Source organism: Callorhinus ursinus, unplaced genomic scaffold (assembly GCF_003265705.2).
Source record: "Callorhinus ursinus isolate GAN/ISIS: 27379988/994484 unplaced genomic scaffold, GSC_fseal_2.0 scaffold1, whole genome shotgun sequence".
Lineage (NCBI taxonomy): Eukaryota > Metazoa > Chordata > Mammalia > Carnivora > Otariidae > Callorhinus > Callorhinus ursinus.
The window spans coordinates 15050649-15073473 of NW_027397063.1; the positions used below are offsets into that span (position 1 = coordinate 15050649).

The 22825-nt window shown below is 38.9% G+C and overlaps 1 protein-coding gene across 2 annotated transcripts in view; it reads right to left on the reverse strand.

The window, feature by feature from the left end:
* The window catches only part of NCAM2 (neural cell adhesion molecule 2), a 519291-nt gene extending 501129 nt beyond the window's left edge, over positions 1–18162 (reverse strand). For both annotated transcript variants that reach the window (XM_025872652.2, XM_073891683.1), the window contains exon 1: positions 17893–18162. In XM_025872652.2, the coding sequence (XP_025728437.1) occupies positions 17893–17947 (55 nt within the window). In that variant the 5' untranslated portion in view covers positions 17948–18162. The remainder of the gene's footprint in view (positions 1–17892) is intronic.
* Between the last annotated feature and the right edge of the window lie 4663 nt (positions 18163–22825).

Sequence of the window (22825 nt, forward strand, 5' to 3'; positions counted from 1 at the left end):
CAACTGGGCAAATTGCCCTACCATCTCTACCACCATAATGTCTACTACTATCACCACTCAGAGATTTGAGAGCAGAACAGGGCTTTTTCTTTGTTTTCTATCTGCAAGCATGCAAAGGGCATTGGCATGACTGATTACAATAAGGAACAAAGATTGGGAAGGTTAGTTGGCCCCAGAGGGCCCAAGGTATGCTCCTCCCCTAAGTCTTCACTAACTCTACTGCAGTGTGCAAGAGATTTAACAAGTGTTCCTATAATTCCTTTATTATGATGCAAATATTAGAGGAGAATATATTGTCACTGAACCACCTTGGCCAGAGAAGGGGATGTTGAAGATCACTAAAGCTTAATTAAATAAACCAGAAATCCCAGCAGATAGGAGATGGTGAGGGGGGGGAGGGTTACCACTAGCTAGGTCATAAGAGAGGAACTGCTAATGTTAAGCCTCTGGGCATATCAGGGTCAGTGGGAGCTGAGGTGGAGCCTTATTCAGTAGTGTGGGAACCACCCGCATTGATCATCTGTGGAAACAGACTGTATGAAACATCAGTGTTGGAGGAGGTCATCAAGAGGACATGACCCCCAGCTGACCCATGAGCTGGACATAGGCAAATGGAGGCTCCTCACCCCCTCACCAGGCCTTAGTGCACTATGCCAACCGTTCCCACAATGGGAGCCATTTTCAAGTATGCGTCCTTAAGAGAACAATGTGTTGGCGAAACCATCTGGTTGGTATACGTGACTGCACCCAGTTAAGGCCTCTATATAAACTTTCAAGATTGTGGCCGGTAGGTGCAGAGATCTACTGTCTGTGGGCACTCAAGATAAGCCTTGTCTGTAAATTTATTAACCCTGACACCCACCAATCTGCCTCTTTCTTTAGTCTCTTCTTGCCTACCACCCCCCCCCGCCATGATATGGGCCAGATGGCAAACCAACAGTCAGTAGTACAGATACTGCCCAAATTCCAGGCAGAACCAAGAGCCACATTCGAATTAAGGAAGGATAAGAGTAGAGAAACAAACAAGGGCAATAAGCTTCCCCTAAACCCAGACACGAGTCTGACGAGGGTTATGGGAAGAGGAGGAAAGTCCTTGAGAGCGAGACAGAACTTGGCACTAGATTCAGAATTTAAACAGTTCTTAGTTGGTCACGTAATAAATGGCGTAATTATCCTTAATTCCGTTCTGCCTCAGTTGTGATGCCCTGCACCATGATAGCAAACAGCTAACAAAGAAAAGCAGATACCCCAGATACCATAAAGGTCCCAAATGCCAAACTTACCAGCTGCCATCCACCCTTCACAATACGTGGGAAAACTAAATAGAATGTAATCAGTGGTGCAGTGATAACACAGTTCTCCAAAACTAATAATCAACAAAAAAAAAAAAAAAATCTGACATCTTACCACAGCATTGTTTTCCACAGAGCCAAACTCTTTAGAAGCCTTTTAAGGAAGGCTGGTTAACAAATTATAAAAAAATATGTAATTATACCTTGGCTTTAGAGTAATATTAATAATGATAGCTAATATTAATTGAACACTTACTATGTAAGTAGTGCTATTATTATCCCCATTTTACAGATGAGAATATTAAGGAATAGAGAAGTGAATCATTTGTTTGTGATCTCTCATTAAGCAAGTGGGTGGACAGGATTTGAATTCAAATTTGCCAGAGTTCAGACTCTGTGCTCTTCACCATCATCACACAGCCTCTGACATGAAAGAATATTTTGAGGGCTCAAAGCATTTGCATGCCCACAAATCAAAGTAAAAATGTTTGCAAGTAAAATTAACAAAACTTTTGCTTTGACGCTAAAGGGAATGTAAAGATATTTAGCTCTAAGTAGTGATCTGGGCTTCACTGAGTATGGAACAGAGCTGGAAATAAAACACAGATGTTGAGTTATTTCTTGAAGACATCATTTGGGCCACAGGATCCAAATTTATTCGCAGAAAACCACTACCAACTTGTGCATGGGAAAGAGTTTTGCCCCAGCACTAACCAGCCATTGGCCTCAATGGCTGGAACTGCCATGTGCTGGCACAAATTCATTTAGTACCCAATCATTCAGGCAGAACGCTTCAACAACCAGCCACGCGATGTGAATTCTGAACACTTTAGAAACAATTTTGACTGGTGTCACCAAACCATAAGGACTAAAAGAATATCAAAGACATCTTTTAAAAATGGGACAATTCAATGCCATTATTGAAAAAGGAAAGCTCTTCTCAAAACACTTTTATCTCCATAAAACCATAAACCAGTCAATGATAAAGTGAATAGACACTATTTAATTTGAACACTATTACTTGGCTGCAAATAAGTAAACTCAGTTGTCTTGAATACCTGCAAATACAGAAATGTTTTATATGAAAAACATTAGCAACATATCTCACAAAAGCTCTTTACACAAATGAATTTGTTCTCTGTCATCAGAAATAGAAGCAGATTATCTACTTAGTAATCCTCAAAAGGGACATGACAATCAAACACAGATACAAGAGAATGTGCATCTACATTTTATGATCCAGTCCTTATTGTGATATTACAAATATATTAAACAATTTGTTCAGCAGCTTTGAAACAAATGTTATAACTCAGTTGTACAGTGCAATGTAAAAGAGAGCATAACACTGCTAGAAACTTAGCAGCCTTCATGTCTGCAGTTACAAATTGGGCAAAATGAAAATGAAGAATTTTTCAAGCATGTACATGCATTTCAATCACAGTCCCTGAGCTGGAACCAAAGCATCCAAGCTCCAAATGCTGATTTTATCTATATTCAGGGAATATGTTTCGATGGAAGACATCATAAATTATGAATGTTTGTGTGCTGGGAGTTTGTTTAAAAAAATAAGGTGGGAGAGCTGTTTAGCTGTTCATTTTGTATAACAGAGAGACAACAGATATTTTGTAGTCTTGAGAAATTAAACACTAGCTAATTAGTCTTCAGTTACACTAAGTGTGAATAATAAGTCCAATGTTTTATCGTGGAGTACATTTTCTTCTTAGAGGCAAAAAGCAGCAAAGAACAAATCACTTAAAATATTCATGAATTTCAGCCCTAATGAAAATAATGGAATAAATATATCAAGCATTTTGACACAGCATGGAATGATGGAATGATTTTCCAAGGTTTTTATACACAGATGCATACGTAGGTGTACACACACACACACGCCCCCTCCATTCTATATATATATATATATATATATATATATATATATATATGTGTGTGTGTGTGTATATATATATATATATAATTTTATATATTTGGCCATTCATAAAAACAGTGCTGGTGAGAGTACCTGGCATGGGGGTGGGGGATGGGGAGAAGAAGAATAGCTTTCTAAGAAAAAGTAATTACAGAGCACACACAGAGTTTTATACCCTAAGCATCTTAATCTCTATCCTGCCTTTTAATTCACTGTGTAGTCTCAGGAAGAAACCATCTAGAGGCCAGGAACTGGTGTGGTTCACATCTTGGTCTCGGCATGTAGTAGATTAGCACCCTGATTAGTGAGTTTACTCATTTCAATACTTAGCCTGTCTCATCACTCAATATCAAACCAATATTCTTTGTTTTCAGTTTCCACTTCTCTTTCTAAAGGAGACCCTGGCCTCCATTTCTATTTTTCATCCAACTCTGTCAGAAATCAAGTGAATATTTTTCCTTGGCCCCCTTAAATTTGAGAACATTATTCTCCTGTCTAGTTTGGGGGAGAAAAGCAATGAAAATGAAATATATTTCCTTTAAAAAATTAGCTTCTTTGATATCATAAGATTCTGGAAGACCAGTCAGGTTTATATAATTTGTTTTACCCCAAATCTTTTACCCCAGCCACGCCACACATACATACATACAAACAGTCTTCAAACACTGTATGGCAGGAAGCACTCAAGCCCTCAAATTCAAAGTAAGTCTTTAGTCAAATCCCACCTTGGCCACTTCATAGCTATGTGACTTCGGGTAAACTGTTTTATCACACTCTCTCTTAATTTCATTATCTGTAAAATTTAAAAAGAAAAAGATAGTAAAAGATGTGTAAACACAGATATTAAATAAGATCAAGTATATAACAGCTTTCTCAGGAGACTTCCCAGGATATACCCTGTTCACAAAGGAAGTTAATATCCTTACCTACCATTCTTCAACTCTTAACAATAGTAAAACTATGCCCAATGTTAACAGTTTCCTTTTACAGCCACCTGGCAGGGAAAGAGGACTCTGTTGCCAGCCAGCTGGGGTTCCAATCCCAACTCTGCCACTGAGTAGCTTTGTGAGTTTGACAGGTCATTCAAACACTTCAAAATCTGTTCCCATCCTCTTCTCTAAAACAGAATCATCCTCACAAGTCTGAAGAATTAAATCAGATCACACATACAAAGTACATTGAAATGGCACACCGTAAATGCTTAATAAATACTGACTTCTGACATAGTTTACATTCTTTGTCTAAAAGGGCCCTCTCAATATCTCTGTGGCAGACACACCTGACCACCCACTGCACCCTATTTCTTCTCCCTAGTTCTTCAGTAAATGAACATTGAATTTGATGGAGCAATCAGACTCTTCAAGGGAGGCTGACCTTCCCCTCAGAAACAGAAAAGAGGTGATTCGTCAGGGGAAATCATGGTGATAACATTCTCCTCACCAGCCATTAGTTTAGGGGAGTTTCAATGATACAATTCTAGCCAATGAGAACTGAGGGAAGTCTGTGGGATGATATACGAGAATGTATCCTTTTTTTGTAATACAAGGCCAGTGACATATTTATCTTTCCTAACTTAAGATTTTATTGTAGAAGAACGTGATACATGAAACTGTTGCAGACAACTTTCTTCCATAAAGTCAAGGAAAAATAGCAAAAGCCAAGGAGAAACATGCCATCCCAACCTGCCTCCACATGATTTCTTACATGCTATAATAGATTTTTATTTTTAAGCCCTTCCAAATGTATCCTTTCCTTCTTTGACCCGAAAAGCATCCTAAACTGATGTAATTTCATTATGAAAGTATTCAGTAAGTCAACCACAAACTGATGACTTACTGAATTATTCATGACTCCAGTTTTTACAATAAGAGAAGCCATTTAAAAATATAGTTTACATTTAAATATTAATGCTATATAGTCCTTAATGAATTACACTAACCTGGACAAACTGCCCCACCTTGCAACCACCACGAACCCAGTATTTCTAAATCCTGTTAGTTCTCTGTGCTCATTAATGTTTTAGGTCCCTAAAAGATCTACTCATTGGCTAACTGGTAGTCACTCACCTAGGATTTAGCCATTCAAAAGAAATGGCCAGAAAGAGTGGTAAAAACCTGAAACTAAAGCTACTCCCAGTACTTCCTTTTTCCCTTCAGCTATTCCTTGCTGCTTCAAAGGTACCACGGTTCAGTCAGAAAAATGAGTAAAGTTTTAGAACCAAATATTAACTAAATTTGAATTTCAAGTCCTTGACTTATTAGATGCCACTTAACTTTTATGAAATTCAGTTCCCTCATCTGTAAAATAATACTTCAGAATTCCCATATATGTTGTGAATATAAAAATGAGGTAACCCATAAGAAAGTACTCTGCAGGGTGACTGACAGATTTTTTTTTCTGACATTCTCCCTTTTACCAACTAACCAGGCTCCGCTGAGCTCTCTTCACAACTAGGTCTCAAGCCTGACCTATAAAGATTTGAACGAAGCATTAACATTATTTTTAACAGCTCAAGGCTGCATCCCTGGGATGACTTAAAGTGCCTGAGAAAGCTCAAGGCTGCCAAAAGACTTTCCTGTTTAAGTCCACACCTCAAGATAGGACCCCTATCTCCCAATCTCTGTGGGAGGGTAGGAGCCTAACTTTGATAACCACCAGTTAACAAACTCAGGTGGGTTTCAAATAGACCAAACCACCCCTTCTCCTGCTTTTTGTAATTTTTTCACTTCCCTGACTCTACTGAGCCCCCATATACCTCCCTCCCTATTTCTTCATTGTCTCTTTAAAAACACGGGGTCGCCTGGTCATCTCTGTACAAAGCAACACCAGGCTCTTTACCCTATTGAATATAGTAATATCCTTCCTTCCCAATATGGTAAATTACTGATTAAAATCTGTCCTTAACCACCGTAACTAGTGTCTTGCTTTGTTTATCTCTGACTCTTCCCTCATTCAATTAATTCATGAAATATTTACAAACAGACACTGTTCCCTGAGGGCACAAGGTTGTCTGGAGTCCCTTTCTGTTTAGTTGGGCATCTCCTCCCCTTGCATGCTTATCACTGTCACCCTTTATCCCAGCTCTTCAAAGTCTTACCCTACCACTCCTTCCCTCCTTACCTTTTAGCTGATGCATCACCCTCTAGAAACAAAACAGTGCTTGATCTTTACTAATCGTATTTACTTTCCTTTCTCATTCTTAGCTCCCTGCATGCCCTTCTGCTGAGTCAGAATATGTCCTGGAGTCACAATTAGTCAAAGACAATTTACACTTCTTAGGACAACTTCCCTTCTCCCATCATAAATCCACTTGCAGGTACATCACCTGAGATGTGGAGACTTTTAAATGAGGAGCTGAGAGGCAGCCAAATGGGAAGAGACAAGTGAAATTTAACAAGACCCCTGCCCCACCATAGTCAGTAAGGTTAATCCTTTGATTTTCCTAGCAAGAAGGAGTGACATTCTGCTTGAAGAAGTCATCTTTCTCCAAATAATCTCTATTAATGCACAGAGTAGAATGGAGGGTATTTTTAATAAAATGTTTCATACAATAGAAACAGAACAAGGACTTGAAGGAGAAAATACATTAGTAACTTAGGGTACTTCATAATTGCTCAAGATTCTGTACTAAGTATTATTTAAATATCATGAGAATACTAGAGTTGAATACTTCCTATCCATTTTGGATATGGTTGTGAAAGTTTTCAGTGAAGTACAGAGAATGACATAATATCCTTCAATAACCTGTGCTGAATTTTGTTGCTAAATTGTAGACCACGCACAATGCCCATAGAGGTAAAATGCATTAGCATGGGGCTCATGAGCGGGCTCTGAAACAAAATGACTCACATGGATGTGATCATACATTATGTGAAATTTGGGGGGGGATGAAAGTAAAAAAAATGGATGAATCAGAAACAGTGGTCATATCTCTAATTGCAAACTGTGTTTCAAGTAAGAAGTGGCATACACAATACCAGTAACATTAGGGGATAAATGGAAGGCAGACAAATAAATAGGTGATAAAGACATTCTGGAGTATCTGAAAATGTATTTTGTCCAATTAACTTAAATGCTCTTACCACTGAAGTCAGACATGGAAAACATCATAAAATCATGACAAAACATGGCTACCAGACAAGAAAGCAAGTTTTTAGGTTAAACTGAATTTCCTTTTTTAAAAAAAAGAAAATCCAAGTGCCTATGAAAAAATAAGGCAAAATACTCTTATCTTGCTTGTCTTCCTATACATATAGTTTAAAATTGGCTTCCAATAATCATTGACTGAATAATCAACTTTTAATTAACCCCAGGGATTATCTTGACATCTGAGGGCTTTAAATATTTGTTCTATTGACAAATCAGGCATTTACTATTGACATTATCTAATCTGTTCAATTATACCATTATCAACATATTATATCTCCCTCATTTATTTCTATGTATTGAAGACTTTATAACCTCAATGACATAATGGTCTCCTATGTCTCAGATAAGGCTTCAAAAGAAGAAATCTTACAGCAAGATTTAAAAGTCTGCTTTATTCCTGGTCTAATTTATTTTCAGTGCAGGAGATAAGGCAGGTCATCTTTTCTTTCCTTCTGACTGGATTATTTTACAAATACTCAAATATTTATTGAAGGCCTATCACGTGCACTAGTGATATAAACAAAATTATTACAACAAATACCCAGACCAACAGATAATATATTCCCAACAGTCAAAACTAAATATATTTTTAAATAGTTTGTTTTACTCCTGCTGGGTAATATTTAAATATTCATTTAGCACATATTTACTAAACATCTACTATGTTTCAGGAATACACATATGAATTTACAGTGAACTCCCTAACCAAATGCATTGTATTTAATGGCAAGCCAGCATGGAAAGGCATTCTTGCTCTGAGGGAGTTCACACAGAAGGTCACATACAGTTACAGTGTAGTCTGACATGCAGAATTCAGGTATATTACCATCTATGATTGTATGTTCAGTGTCTTACACATTGACTGGGTATGTATATGTGTTGAGAGAAAGAGAAATGTCTTCAGTGATGAAATGGCTGAGCTGAGTTTTGAAGAAAAATAAAAGGAATTGTCCGAGCAAAGAAAGTTAGGAAAAATGTAAAATAAATGAGCTGTGTTGACACAGGGCTCAAATCTGGCAATGTTAGAAATGGTGAAAAAGTGTTCGGTGTTCATAGTAACAAGCACGGGGCTAAGAAAACAGGATCCAGCAAGTGAATAAAAGGGAATTCTGACAGTTCTAAGTCAGGAATTCCCAAATAAGTCAAGTGAAAGGGAGTCCTCTAAAATGAACAGCATGTATCCTGTAAACACAGTCCAAAAGTTAACTTTGAAGAGCAGAGTAACATAAAGTATCTACTGTACCACAAAGTTATTTCTGAGAATTGCTCCATTAATAGGATAAAATGTATTTCTGTAAAAGCACAGATGTTACAATAGGAGAAATGCTGCATCTAGAATAAAATATTTATATCAAGTTCTAAACCAACCATTTTTCAAGAGTTTCTTCTTGGACAAGTAATTTGATATCTTCGAGGTTCATTTTCCTCTTTTCTAAATCGGGAATAGTATCTACATTTCAGCATAATTGTGGGACTTCAAGAAGGTAAATTTAAGTTGACCATCAAAGTTTTTGTTAACTAGTACGTCTCATTATATAATATGTACATTTAAAATCATTAAATTCTATAATGTAACTCCAACCCTTTGATAATTCAAAAGTTTAACCTAGTTTAAAATAGTAGTATATAATCTATACAATAGGTAGGGTGAAGCCAGTGATTCTGTGATAAAGAGTATGAAAAAGAATTGAACAGGATTGAAAATGTACTTAATTTCAGTTGGCATTAGAAACATTAGAAAATTATAAATGGTTTATGTAATAAAGAAAATTAAAAAAAAACAGGTCAATATCATTGATCAGTACTTTGACAAAGATTATGGCATATACTTCATGTTATATTTTAATTTTCACATAATCTGTGTGTTTCAGATTTCTCTCATCAATGACACAAAGCTATCACTATAATATAAATATGCAACCGCTCTGCTCAGGTGGTATATTCAATATTTGTCATTGATAGATAATAATAATCAGAGATAAATTAAGGAGGGCAATAAATATAAAAACAATCAGAAAGAGTAGTACTGTAGTTATTAAAAAGCTGGTTGAGAATGGACAAGTTACAACATTAGAAAAACTGTCCACAATCCTCATTAATACTTAGAACAAAGTATATGTGTGCTTCTTTTCTTAAATTAGGATGTACTCTACTGTAAGTCTTAGCTTTATTACATCAGTTTATTTTACAAGTGGTGGCATGCATTTCTATGCTAACACCATATTTGCCTCCCTGAAAAACGCTGGTGCCTGCAAAATTACGCAGTAAAAAATATCATGGCTTATGCGAAAAGACAGGATTAGAGGTCAGAAAATTCCAAACCTACAGTAATGTGTAACCAAGTACTAACAACAACCATAACGATCTTAATTAAAATACTAGAAGAGTTAAATCTTTACTGATGCTTGTACCTAGCATTTGCATCTTCTTTCAAGATGCAAGGCCTAAAGGACATTCACTCTAAAATGAAAACTATGATCCAGGGTGTAGCCTTTAAAAAAGTAAAAACAAATACATCATTTTAACACAGGAGAAAGTGACTTTCCAGTTTTTTTTTAGCTGCACTCTTAATATTTCCAGATACATAATATATGGGAAATCAAAATGGTTCTTAAACTGCTAAACAAATACTTGCAGTAAAAGAAAGCACTTGAGTTGATTTTTCATATTTTTCATTAACATCTTCATAGATTGCTAAGGCTTTCTCTTTAATAGTGAGAAAGCTTGCTCTTAATCACTTCAAAATTAATGAGATGAAGAAGTGATATATGGAACAACACAGTTCCTGCATCATCCCCCTATTAACCAATCCTGTATCAAAGAAACACAAACAAAGGAACCGAATTGTATCTTAAATGCGTACGCTGCACTTTGGCTGCAACTTTGGGTGTCAGCCACAGAACATACTTAATAGCTCAAGGCCAATCCGACACTCTCGATCCTAAGACATCATCTATCAAAGGTGATTTTATCAGGATTAAATGAGACAATGAGTGAAAATGCCCAGCACAGCTCCCTGGCATTCAGTAGGCACTCAAAAATATTAGTTCCCTTGAAGACTAACAGAAAAATGTCCAATTCTATATATTTCATATCAAAATTTTTAATTTTAGTTTATTTTCATTTCCTTTTTATTTTCTTATTTCTTCATGTTTTGTTTCCCCAGAACAAAAAAAGAAAAACAAAGCTATGCATAAACAGTGAAAATGAATTAAGAATATATAATAAAAGGAATTTGACCTACATGCTTCTGAAATTTTACTTAAAATTCCAGACACACACATACCAAATAATATTAGAGCAAATAGTGATGGAAGAATAAGAGAACAAAGTTAAATAAAAGTGGAGAAAAATTCTGAAATGGAAAGATCAACAGTTGGCCTTTCCAAAGTTAGTGATGACATTTCTATCTAGACATCCCATGGATACCTCTAACTCAACTATCAATGTAGAAAACTACAAACAAGCAAAACAAAAACAAAACACCTCTCACCTAAAATAAGTGGTCTTATTTATCTATTTCCCTATTTCTATTAAGATAACCATTCTTTCTGTCAAAAAGGCTTGAAATTTCAGGTACCACCTGCCTCCTAATTTCCCAAATCGAATGCCTTATTAAGATCCAATAATTTTTCCAGAGAAACATGATATGACCCCTCAACTCCTTTTTCATTTCCCTCTGGTCCACCCCATGCATGGCCAGGAGACTTAAAAACAAAACAAAACCTAAATCTTGTTCTTTTCCTGCCCAAACAATGGCTCCTGAAGATCTACACCAGAGTCAAGCTCAGCCTGACCTCAAGGCCTTTCTGCCTCTCAGTGCCACCAATATTTCCACAATCGAGTCCAACATCTCACCTTTCCAAACTCTTCAATTAATCAGTTGAATTATTCTGTCCTCTGAACATTTGGAGCATCCTTTCTCACAATGTGTTCACCTGTTGTTAACTCCTTGTCTTATCTTCGCCATCTTCCATGTTAAATCCCCTTCTGCTTCAGTGAATGGCAAGGTGGAGTCCTGGCTAAAGGGCAAATCTTTGTACTTGTCCTGAGTTCACATCTTTGTTTCCTGGCTGTGCAAACTTAGACAGTTATTTAAATTTTCTATGCCTCATAGTCCTCAAGTGTAAAAGGGGAATAGTAATACAATTAGTAATTAGAGGGCTGTTGCACATATTAAGCTACTTAGTACATGTAAAGTACTTACAATAGAGCCTGGCAGTTAGCAAACACTCAACAAATTTTAGCTCTTTCTAGGTTTTGAATTCCTAAGGGCTTATTTAGACCCTTTAATTTTTTTAATTAATTATATCTCTTTTCTCATTTTGCAACATTTTGTTGACCAGTTAACTGATCTCTCATATGCTTATTTGGCTTTTACATTTTTTGCCTTCTCAACTATCCACATTGAATTCTATGCACTACCCCTCCACACACATGCAAATTTTCAAAGGAATACATTAAACACATTAAAAAGTAGGCATTGAAAATCTAATCCTAATTCCAGATAACTCCTAACCATAACTGATATAGGCAAATCAGGTAATTCCTCTGTACCTCAATTTCTTCATCCATAGAATAGTTAATAGTCCCTTGGATTCTTGCTGAGCATTCGTTACAAGGAGGTGAATGCACTTTGAGCCAGTGGTCTACAGGGTTACAAGATGCTGCCATTAAAATCATTGTTAAGGCCTGAACAAGTATTTGTTAATTGATTAACTGACAAAATGACATGACATTTAAATATTACCATTACTTTGAGCTGAAGAAATGTTAATTTTTTTAATATTTTATTTATTTATTTGACAGAGAGAAAGCAAGAGCAGGAACACAAGCAGGGGGAGTGAGAGAGGGAGAAGCAGACTTCCCGCTGAGCAGGGAGCCCGATGCGGGGCTCGATACCAGGACCCTGGGATCATGACCTGAGCCGAAGGCAGACGCTTAAGGACTGAGCCACCCAGGCACCCCAGAAATGTTAATTTTTTTAAACTGCTGCAAAAGTTTGGTATTCAGGGAACTCAATTAAGAGTTTAGAGACCAGAGTTCTAGCTACTATTTGGATCTTTAGTAAATCACTTATCCTAATTGCGTGCCTACCCTAAGCCTCTCCTCGACTAATATCAACCTGGTGTTGGCCCATAAAAGAGATTTGTGATACACTAAGAAACCCATTCCTCAAGACTTTTTACTGCCATCTGCTGGAAAATTGTGAAAACAAATATGTATTCTATCACCACGACTATGAGTGGCGCCCCCTAGAGTTGTTCATTACACAACCTATACAACCATTCCTAGGAATGCTGCTGAATAAGGTGTCTGAGGCACTACAGGCATTCAATAAATGTTTGATAAATGAGTAAATGATGAATGAGCCACCCTATCAATGAATTAGATTATCTCCCCCCCATGTATTCCTATTCACAGAGAAGTTTGCGGTGACTTAAAAAAAAAAAAAAATTGAATAAATGGAATGTTTTTAAACCATGGGAAGATTTGTCTGTATTCATAATATACATCTGGCATAATAATCACAATTGCTCCTCATGGCAGTATAGCAACTATCAGATATATTTGTCAGATTTTTCAAATAAGCACATGATGGCTTTGAGAGTTTAAGTTACTTCTTCAAAGTCAGGAGACTTAATGGTCTAAATCTTCTGATTTCAAATCCAGTGTTCTTTCCCCTTTCCTGCTAATTTTAATAACAAAATGGAGCCAAGAAAATTCTGACCAACTGACCTGAAATCCTTAAAACTGTCATCTGTTGATCGTTACATTTGTAAATACTCTTAAAATTCCCTATCATACCTCTTAACTATTTAAATTCAGACAAGTCTGTTTCATTCGATCACAGCTTTCTAAAAATGCCTTGTAATGGTTGATGAATTGTTAGTGGCCCAAGTGAATATGTGACACCAGAAAGTACACTGAGAGCCATATGGAATCAGCACTATTATAATTGTAACAATGTAAATAGTTAAAAGTTATTAAAATATTTTAAATAGTGCCATATAGAAGCACTTTTATTTGCTGAACAATTAAAGATAACTTGGCTCTATGAAGTTCAGGAAGATTACATTTAATAAAAGCATAAAAGCACTGGGTGCATCTCAAAGTGTTCTCATAACATAATTTGGAAAATTAAAACTATGTTATAATCTTGTAAATAGGTCTATCTTCAATATAATTGGGGAGGTATAAAGGGCACAGGGAATTTAGAATCTAGATTAATAAAACTTGAAGAACAATGATATCCCCTTTATCAGAATATTAAAATTATTAAATTAATTTTGCACAACACCCAGAGGACTCATTTTATTCTGGACCAAAACAAAAACAAACAAAAACAAAAGCAATTCAAACTTGCGCTTCCACTTATCAAACACTTTCTTCATGCTTTCAAAAGTTCACTGTTATGAGAGTGACCCTGAAAACAGATAAACTAAAGTCATTTTCCAAATGTCAAAAGCCAGAGAGAGCAGCAGGACTAGTTCTGGGGCCTTCTGATTGGCAACCTTGTTTCCATTTGCATTCCTGCCTCCCAAGGAAATAGACAAAAACAAATGACACTGTTCGGCTTGGTTACCAGCGTCAATTTCTACAGCTCATTTCTCAGTCCTATTACAAACTAGCTTTATGTCTGAAAGAAAGCCATTTTATTTACTAAATTATATGAAATTTGACTTTCTTCTTGTACTGAATGAGGTTATTTTCTTCCATTAATTGCTTCTCTAATGGGACATTACCTCTGGAAGAACATTAGCCCACTGTGTCCTTGAAAAGACTCACTGGACCCCCGGGGGCCCACCACCTTCCCTTCTTGCTCTTCTCCTGGGCTCCAATTCAGCATTAGAGAAACTAAAGTGGCCAAATGCTCTGCTTAAATCCTTTGACATAAAGCAGGAAAGGAAATCCTCTGGGTTGTTCATTGACAATAACAATATTAATTCACACAGCCTATCTTCTCTAAGTGCAAATGCATATGGAGTTGATTCAATAGAAACGTTTTAAAGAGGCTGACATCAAAGAATTAGAGCAGAGTAGATTAAAAAGTACTTGAGAGAGGCTGTTTGTGTAACAGCCTACACTGAAGACAGGTTTGTGGAGACCTTCCTATAGAAGTGAAACTCAAGAAGCCCCAGTCGCCTAATGGATAAGGCATTGGTCTCCTAGAAGTGAAACTCATAGTCACCCACACACTAGTAGTCACCCACACACCCACCCACCCACCCACCCACAAACCCATGCTTTATTTTTAGAAGGTACACTTCTCTAATGAAGGACGACTTACTAGCACTTCGCCAAAGAGAGAAAATGTAAGCAGATGCCTGTTAAGTTCAACTAATTAACTGGGCAATTCACCTCCCTCTCCCCATGATTTTGGCTTAGGCAAGTGTTCTAACTGTATGGCTGAACTGGATTGCAAAAGAGATGAAAAGCTCTGTTCTTACCTTACAGTTTCATACAAAAATCCTTCTATTTCATACATATAAGCATCCAGTAATAGATGTTTATTATAATCACACTTGAGTAATTTTTAAAAAGGAGAAGACAATAATTTTAGAAAGCGTTAAAGCTTCAGGAAAGCAGCCCATACGTATTACAGTTTGGGAATTGGGATTTACATAGATCCAAACATCAAATGCACTGTGAATCACAGACTCAGGTTATTACTTGAGATTTATGATGACAGAAACTGTGACCAAGTTCTGAATACAAAGAAAAATAATTGCAGAAGTTAAGAGTTATAGAATCTCCTTTCGGTTGACAACTAAATTCAGACTTGACAATTAAATCCCAGCCTTACTTCATTAGATATTAATCTTGCAGTGGAAATGAAAGGCTTTTAAAGAAGCATTTCTGCTCTAATAAAAAAAGGCTCTCACTACAGTAGAACAATAATGTTGTGTTGAAAGTTAGAACTATTAGAACTCGTTAGCTAATTATGGTATTGGCATCCACTTAAGTTGCTCAGTTTTTCACTTCTGTCATTTTCTGCTGTTCAACTGCTGCAGTTCAAAACGTTTTGACTACTTAAAAGGGAATACATCATCATTGCCTTTCCCCAGTCTAACTGCACACCACTTTCCAAAGCAATAGCTTCAATCATGCTTCATAAAATCCCCTGCAAGTATATTGTTGGAAACATAAATCAGCAAGCTGGGATTTTAGTATTTCTAAGGCAAGCTCAGGGATCACTAACTGGAGGCTTTTCCATGGCCCCATTTATAAAAGAATAAACAAAATTATGAGTTACACTAGATCCCTTTTTTTCAAAAACTGCTCCAGTGGTACGTCTGCTACTTGCTTCTTCATCCTTAATTGGAGGACAAAACACTAGCATAAGAGAATTGGACTCCAGGCTCAGGATTGCTGTTTCCCACCATCTCCGACTTCATTAGGACACATGGCACAGAAATACTATATGTTCAGTTTCACAAAAGCTAGGTCTTTCTAATATGCATTTACGCCTCTATGAGTGCCAGGCATTTTTAAATCGCACTAGATAGAGAGATATGTAGAACGATGCTCTCCTCCTTCCCTGTTTCATTACAGTGAATATAAGCTCCCTTTCATGCATGCTTTAGTTTTAGAGCCCCTCTTTACAATCACCCTGCACTGTGAATTATAAATTAGGGGAATCACAATTTCAGATATGTCACATATATAGACCCAAATTAAATTGTGTCTGCATATAATATTTAAACATTCCTAGATTTCTCTTTTGTCCCCCAAATTCCAACACACTTAGTGTCTATAAATGTAAATTCACAGACTCCACCACAGAGATATATTTCTTCTCCAAACCAGTCACAATGTAATCGTAAGTCTGCATAAACTTGCTTTCTATTATGACCCTATCTTACTCCACATTAGCTACACTCGGTTAATTGCAGTGGTATTTTAACTGTAATTTTCAGGGACTTCTTCTTAGGATTCACTAATACCTGTCTATGTTATAAATGAACAGTTAAACATAATCAGCAGCTCTGTAAAAATGAAAGCAGCATATCTGTAGGGCATAAAGTATATGTTGATCCTTGCTATAATAGTAATTAAATTAACCGGGCTAATGCCAGCTTCAGATGGATATATCTGCAATTTTGCTATGACTGAAATTTTGCATACTCTATATTATTAAGGGGAAATGAGCAGCATCTTACCAAGACACTTTATAAACTATAGCAACATTCAGTTTTGCATTCTGATTTCTGAACATAAAATCTGCATCCAATCATGTTTCATCAGCCACTAACACTATATAGCTTTAGGGAGGTGAGGGCAGAGAAAGGAAGGCTTCATATCCAAAATGTCAAGCCCTGCTGAAGAATGATAGAAGGACCCAGGGAGTGTGGAAGAACAGAAACAACCATTTCTGGGTTTAAAATGGAGTTCTACCACCCCCTGCTGGACCAAATGAGCAACACAGAAGAGGCTAGAAAATGCTTAGAATTGAATATAGTGGAGATATTTTAACTTGTCTTGTAATTTATGTTTTCTCAAAAAACAATTTTCACACCATACTAATAATATAACATTCTATGCAACTATCATACGTCACAAAATTACATCTATTTTCTTTTTCTTTAAAGACTTCCACCAATGCATGTTTTAGCATTTTGTGTTCCCAATTAAATGTCCAAACTTGTCTGGACAGTTGAAAATGCTTCCATTTATTATAAATATATTTTATGTGAACGTGAACTATCCAAACAAAGCAAGATAAATTCAGATCTATCTCTATATAGATAAACAGAGGTAGCTTCCACAAATTCTCTCAGGTTATTTTAATAAGCTATTCATTTTTTTTTTTTCTCAAGAGGTAAAAATCTCACCAGTTCTCCACAAGCTAAAATATCCCTTACAGGTGTAATTACAATCTGACGCTATAAAAATTTTCAACCTTGATGTATTAACAAGGGTGGGGGGGTGCTGAAAATGAATGACTGCAACACATGCCTAGTTTTATCTATTTGCCGTCTTACACACAACATCCATGGCCCCTCTCGTAGTTTCCATAGAAATAAACCATCATCGTTCACTTCCTAGTCAGGAATTGGGGTCTTGGGAAAGGGGGTAAAAAAGAGTCTCTAAGAACTGAATTTCTTGCACACGAGAGATATGTCACAAACGAGTTCAATGCTGATAGTTTTTGCTGCTTCTGTAAAACATCGTCGTTCCCTTTCCTTCCTCAACCTCACATACTTAACTGTTAATACACACCAACATACTCATCCAATTTTTGTAATGAAAATCAGAGCAAGCCAAGATCCCAGAAAAAGCAGCAGTTTGCCTTGATCTCCTGCTCACTGATGCCAATCTCAAATTCTGTATTTTCTCTTATTTAAGAGTCTCCACAGAACAGATAATTTTTAGTGGCAGCTAAAATAAACAGTGAAAATAACCACAACAGTAACTATAACTTTAGTTCTTTCATTTAATTCTTCTTGTATCTCTCTCTGTCTCTCTTGGTTGGGTGGAAGGGGGAGGGAAAGTAAATGCAATAAAGCACCACACTCCTACCTTGCCCGCTACTGACAAGCAACCCGAGCAGGTAGAAGGAGAGGAGGAGGCTCATGTTCAGGACGTGACACTGGAGGACAGTTCCAAAGTTATTAAGTCCAGCCCTGGAGAGAGAACCTTCCGCTGCCACGGCCGCCTCAGCTAGAGCCGCCGCCGCTCCCGGGGTGCCCCAGCCGCCCGCAGCCCGCGCGCTCCTCCTCGCAAAGTGACTGCAAGCTCCGCTCCTTGCCGCACTATATCCAGGCAGCTGCGGCGGCGGCGGCGGCGGCAGCACCAGCAGCACCGGCCGCCGCGGCGGCAGCACAGCCAGGCGGGGAGGGAGGCGGAGGCGGGGGCGGGGGCGGGGGCGCGGGGAGGGGAGGGGAGGTGCGGCCGGGGTGTATCCCTCCGCGCCGCACAGCGGCCGCTTCTCTTGCGACGCGCGGCCTCAGGATTCGTCCGCAGTCGAGCTCGGAGAAGCGGGTTCGGTTCCCGGTTCCTCCAGCTGGAGTGGCCGCCTTGATCGGGCTGGCGCGAGCACGTCTGCGAGTGGCGACCGCACGCTTAGCCTGACGGCGACCCGCACGTTGGCGGACGCCCCTGGGCCGAGGAGGGAGGGCAGCCTGGAGTTCCTGCACGGCCACTGGCCCTTTCGCGGAAGCTTGAGCTGATGCTGCAGGCGGCCACCCGACCCCGGGCTCTAAGCGCGCGCGGATTTAGCGGGAGCGGGGAATCTGAATGCGGGCGGTATATTCTGCCGCTTGAATTCCTCCAAGGGCGTGGGAGGGGAAAGATTCTGTCTCTCCCAGGCCTTCCCTCTGGCTCAACCCTTCAGCAGGCTGCCCCCTTCCCACGCTTTCCACTCTGCCGCGGTAGAGGGGAAGCAATTGTCCTCTAGTGTCTACACTGCCTGTCTCCTCCGGCTGTAGAGGGTAGGCAGAAAGATGTGAATGCTGTTTCTCATCTACGTCGACCCAGTTTCGTTAAGAGCAGGTACTTAAGGGAGATTGGGGAGGGGGCGAGATGTTGGAGGCGCTGCGTTAAACTCGGCTGTCAGCGTTAGCCGCGTCCTTGGACGAGTCCAAAGTCTCCCCTAGCCACTCTCAGCGGGCTCTGCGTTCTGTCCCCAGCGCACAGCAGCGGCCAGGTCCCCGCGAGGAGTGCGACGAGGGAGGTCCTGGAAAGGTACAAAGATGAGTTGCGCGGGGATTCTTCCCCAGCCAGCCCACCACCCGTACACACACCTGCGTGTGCGCGCGTGTGAATTGGAGTGATGGAGCCGTGGCAAGCGCCCAGAACTAACTCTCCTCAGAAGGTTGGGGCATATCATTATCTCTCCTGTGGCTAAGAAAGGTTTGTGAGTGCGATGTTAAGCCTGCGGCAAGAGCGAGCAGGAGGCAGACTCCCTGGCCCCAGGGCCCTGGTCGGTCGACCTAGGTCAGAGCGCCCGGCTGGAACTGACAATGGATCCTTTCATCTGCACATTCGTTCTGGTTCCTTAGGATAATCAACTGCTTCACCTCACACCCCGCGAGACCATTGCTCATTTCCTTATCAGTGAGGACGCAGAAGTAGAAAGGGGGGGGGAATAGAAATATTGTAGAGCTCAGAATCCAGCCCCCCACCAGCCCCTCCAGGCCCCGAACCGCCCTACAAACACGCTGGGATTTGATGCTGGAATGCAGGTTTCCTTGCTTCAGGGAGGCCAAAGGGGTGGAGTAGAAACAAGCTAACACGGATAGGGGAGAGATTGTCTGCGATTTGTGTTCCCCAGGCAGAATGCGATCTTCTAACACAGAAGGTTCACTTACTTGGTATCTGGGATTAGTTTTTGAGATGAGTGGAGGCAAAGGCAGCTTTCAACATATGATGGCTGAAGTCTAACCAATCGCTCTCACAGCACCTCTCAGTTTGAGAACCTCTTCTTTTGCTTGATTTTATAGTAGTATATTTAGAACAATAAATTTAGGAAATTCTTTTGCCAAAGGTCCCACCTCACACACTTTCCTCATTCTGTGCGGCACCAACGGTACTTAAGTAAGGTCACAGCTCTTTGCAGGAAAGGGTGGAAACAGCGCATTTATAGGTGTGAAAATGACTTCTTTATTTTCACCAGTTCCTGATTTCTCTAGGGAATCAAAAAATACTACACACACAAACACTTCCACACAATCTCTCTCTCTCTCTCTCACACACACACACACACACACACGGTCACAGAAGAAATTTGAAAGCATACTACCTGTGCCAAATAACCTCTTCACCATAGAACCTGAAATTTTTCAGTGTAACACCAGGAGTGGTCAAGTGCCTAAGACATACAAATACACACACACACACACACACACACACACACACACACACACACCTGATAATCTTGACAATTAGATTCCCCCCTATATTGTTGGAAGTCGAATTACTTTTATTTCAGGCAAGGGGTTGAACTACGCCAGAGTAGAATTTCACTGGTGCCCTTTAAAGTAATTTAGCTATTAAGTCTTCTTAGAATATGGTGGAGGGAGGAGAGAATAGACATTGAGTGCTATTACCAAATGTACCAAATCTCTAAGCCATGTATACTGGACAGGATATAAAAGGTATGGAAATGCATCCTCCCTCCTTTATGTGAGTTATAATTACATTGAAGACAAATTATCATTGTGTCCATCTACCTGAGGAAGTGTTTCAGAGATTTAGTTGGGGCTTTAGTTACTCCATTTATAAAAATAAGAGAAAGTTGAACAGGACTCAGGAAGAAGGAGAGAATGTAGCAATGATCCATCAGATATTAATGAAATTTCTGAGTAGAGGTTTATATTATAAGACCGTGTACAAACTATTTGTGAGAGAGAGAAAGGGAAAGTTGTGTGTATACCTGTGTGTATGGTAACAATGAAAAGATAAAGCCCTGGTACTCAGGAATATACAAAGGTGATATAGGTATAGGTCCTACCCTCAACTTGCTGATATTGTTATTGAATAGATCAAGAATAAACACACGATTCAATCATATAAATCAGGTTGTGAAAGTGTCTTAAGAGAAAACAGTTATTGGGGCACAAGAGAAGGCGATCATTTCTGAATAGAGGATTGAGAAAAGCTTCAGGAAGCTCTGACGAAAGAGGAGAAATTAGATGGGTAGAGATATGGGTAGGGCAGAGGAGCTTAAGCAGAGCCCGTGGATATGAAAGCACACAGCTTGTGTGGAAAACAGAGAGAAGTCTAATTTGAAAAAATACAGTGCAAATATAAAGATTGGATGGAGTTGGAAAAGGGGTCTAGGGCCGTGTTATGCTAAAAAGTCATAATAGTAATTACAACCTCTCAGAATAGAAGTCCAAACTGGCATGGTCAAGAAGAGCCAGAATGGCTGCCCCTCCATCCCTGAGGCATAAGTTGCGAGTTGTGAACCTATGGGAAGATTATCAACACAGGCTCTCAGGTTTTATGCATAGATGGCCTGAACTTATGTTGCCATGAGGTCTCGATAGCAGGGTGACCCACACTCAAAGAAAGTCTTCCCACACTTGCTCAAACTGCTTCTTCGCCAAAGGTAGAAGTGCCTCCCCAGAACTCCATCAGAAGCACATCCATTCCCCATTGCAGTGATAAAATGGTATAGAACCTGACATTTGCCTTGGTCAGTTCCACTCCGCAACAGATTGTCAGTGTGAGGACAACTTGTAGAAAAATTGCCTTTGCCCACTGTCCTCCACCCCGCTCCAAATGCATGCTTCCCACGTGCAGACATCGAGTGCTATTACCAAATGTACCACATCTCTGAATGTGACCAAGCCATGTGTACCGGACAGGATATAAAAGGTGTGGAAATGCATCCTCCCTCCTTTATGTGACTCATAATTACATTGAAGACAAATTATCATCGTGTCCATCTACCTGAGGAATGTTTCAGAGATTTAGTTGGGGCTTTAGTTATTCCATTTATAAAAATAAGAGAAAGTTGAACAGGACTCAGGAAGCTATGAAGAGCTTAGTAGTAGGAAATATCAACAGGACTGGATGCATGGTTAAATGAAAGCAGACAAATTTGTTTTAAAAGAATCAATAAAATGAACATGAAGGAGTAGCAGAGAGATAGAAAACGATAAGGTGCATTATGTGTGGAAATTATCTTCTCAGAGAGATTTTACCTCTTCCATCTGCAGTTGGTTCTTGCAAAAGGCATGCAGGTATACAATCCACACACAGATCTCAGGCACGAATGGTGTGTTGTGGGCAGGATTTAAACATTACTTCTATTTGTGTATTTCTGATGTTATTTTTGTTTAGTCTCTGTTAACAGAATTCACATGTGTTAAGATCGTACTAATGGAACATTCTGTGTGTTCATTTATATTTTTGAAATGTCATAAACCATTATACCTATTCATTTACTTGTCTAGAAAATTGCCTGTTCTGACATTTTTTTTATTACCACAAAGGAAAAAAATTCACTCTATATATAGGCAGATAGCCTGAAACCTCTATAGATTATCCTACTACCGCTTTTCCTTCGCCATTATCGCCACTTTTTCTAACGGCCATGCCTTTGAAAATAATTTCAACTTTCTTGATACAACAGCACTTTAGATGTTTTACCAGGCTATATGTGAGCATCTGATAGTAGCTACTGTAGCAGTAAAATTTAGATTTTAACACCTTCCTTTGTAAATGCTTTACTTTCTTAGCCATTCTATTTGAAATTAAGAAACAGAAGGGAGAGATTTATGATACTTGAGGCACCCTACTTGTCACAGATTCTTACTTTTTAATTTCTTTCAAGATACATGGGGTCATTTTCCTTCATGGCTACTTCATGTTCCCTTTGGGCAAATAACTGCTCACTTCACTCTGAAATTATGCAATAATTGCCTATAATTTGCGACTTGCCAGAATAATATTTTCTTAACTCTAAAGGGTATTATATTTTTCTTTGCCAGGACATTCCTGGCCA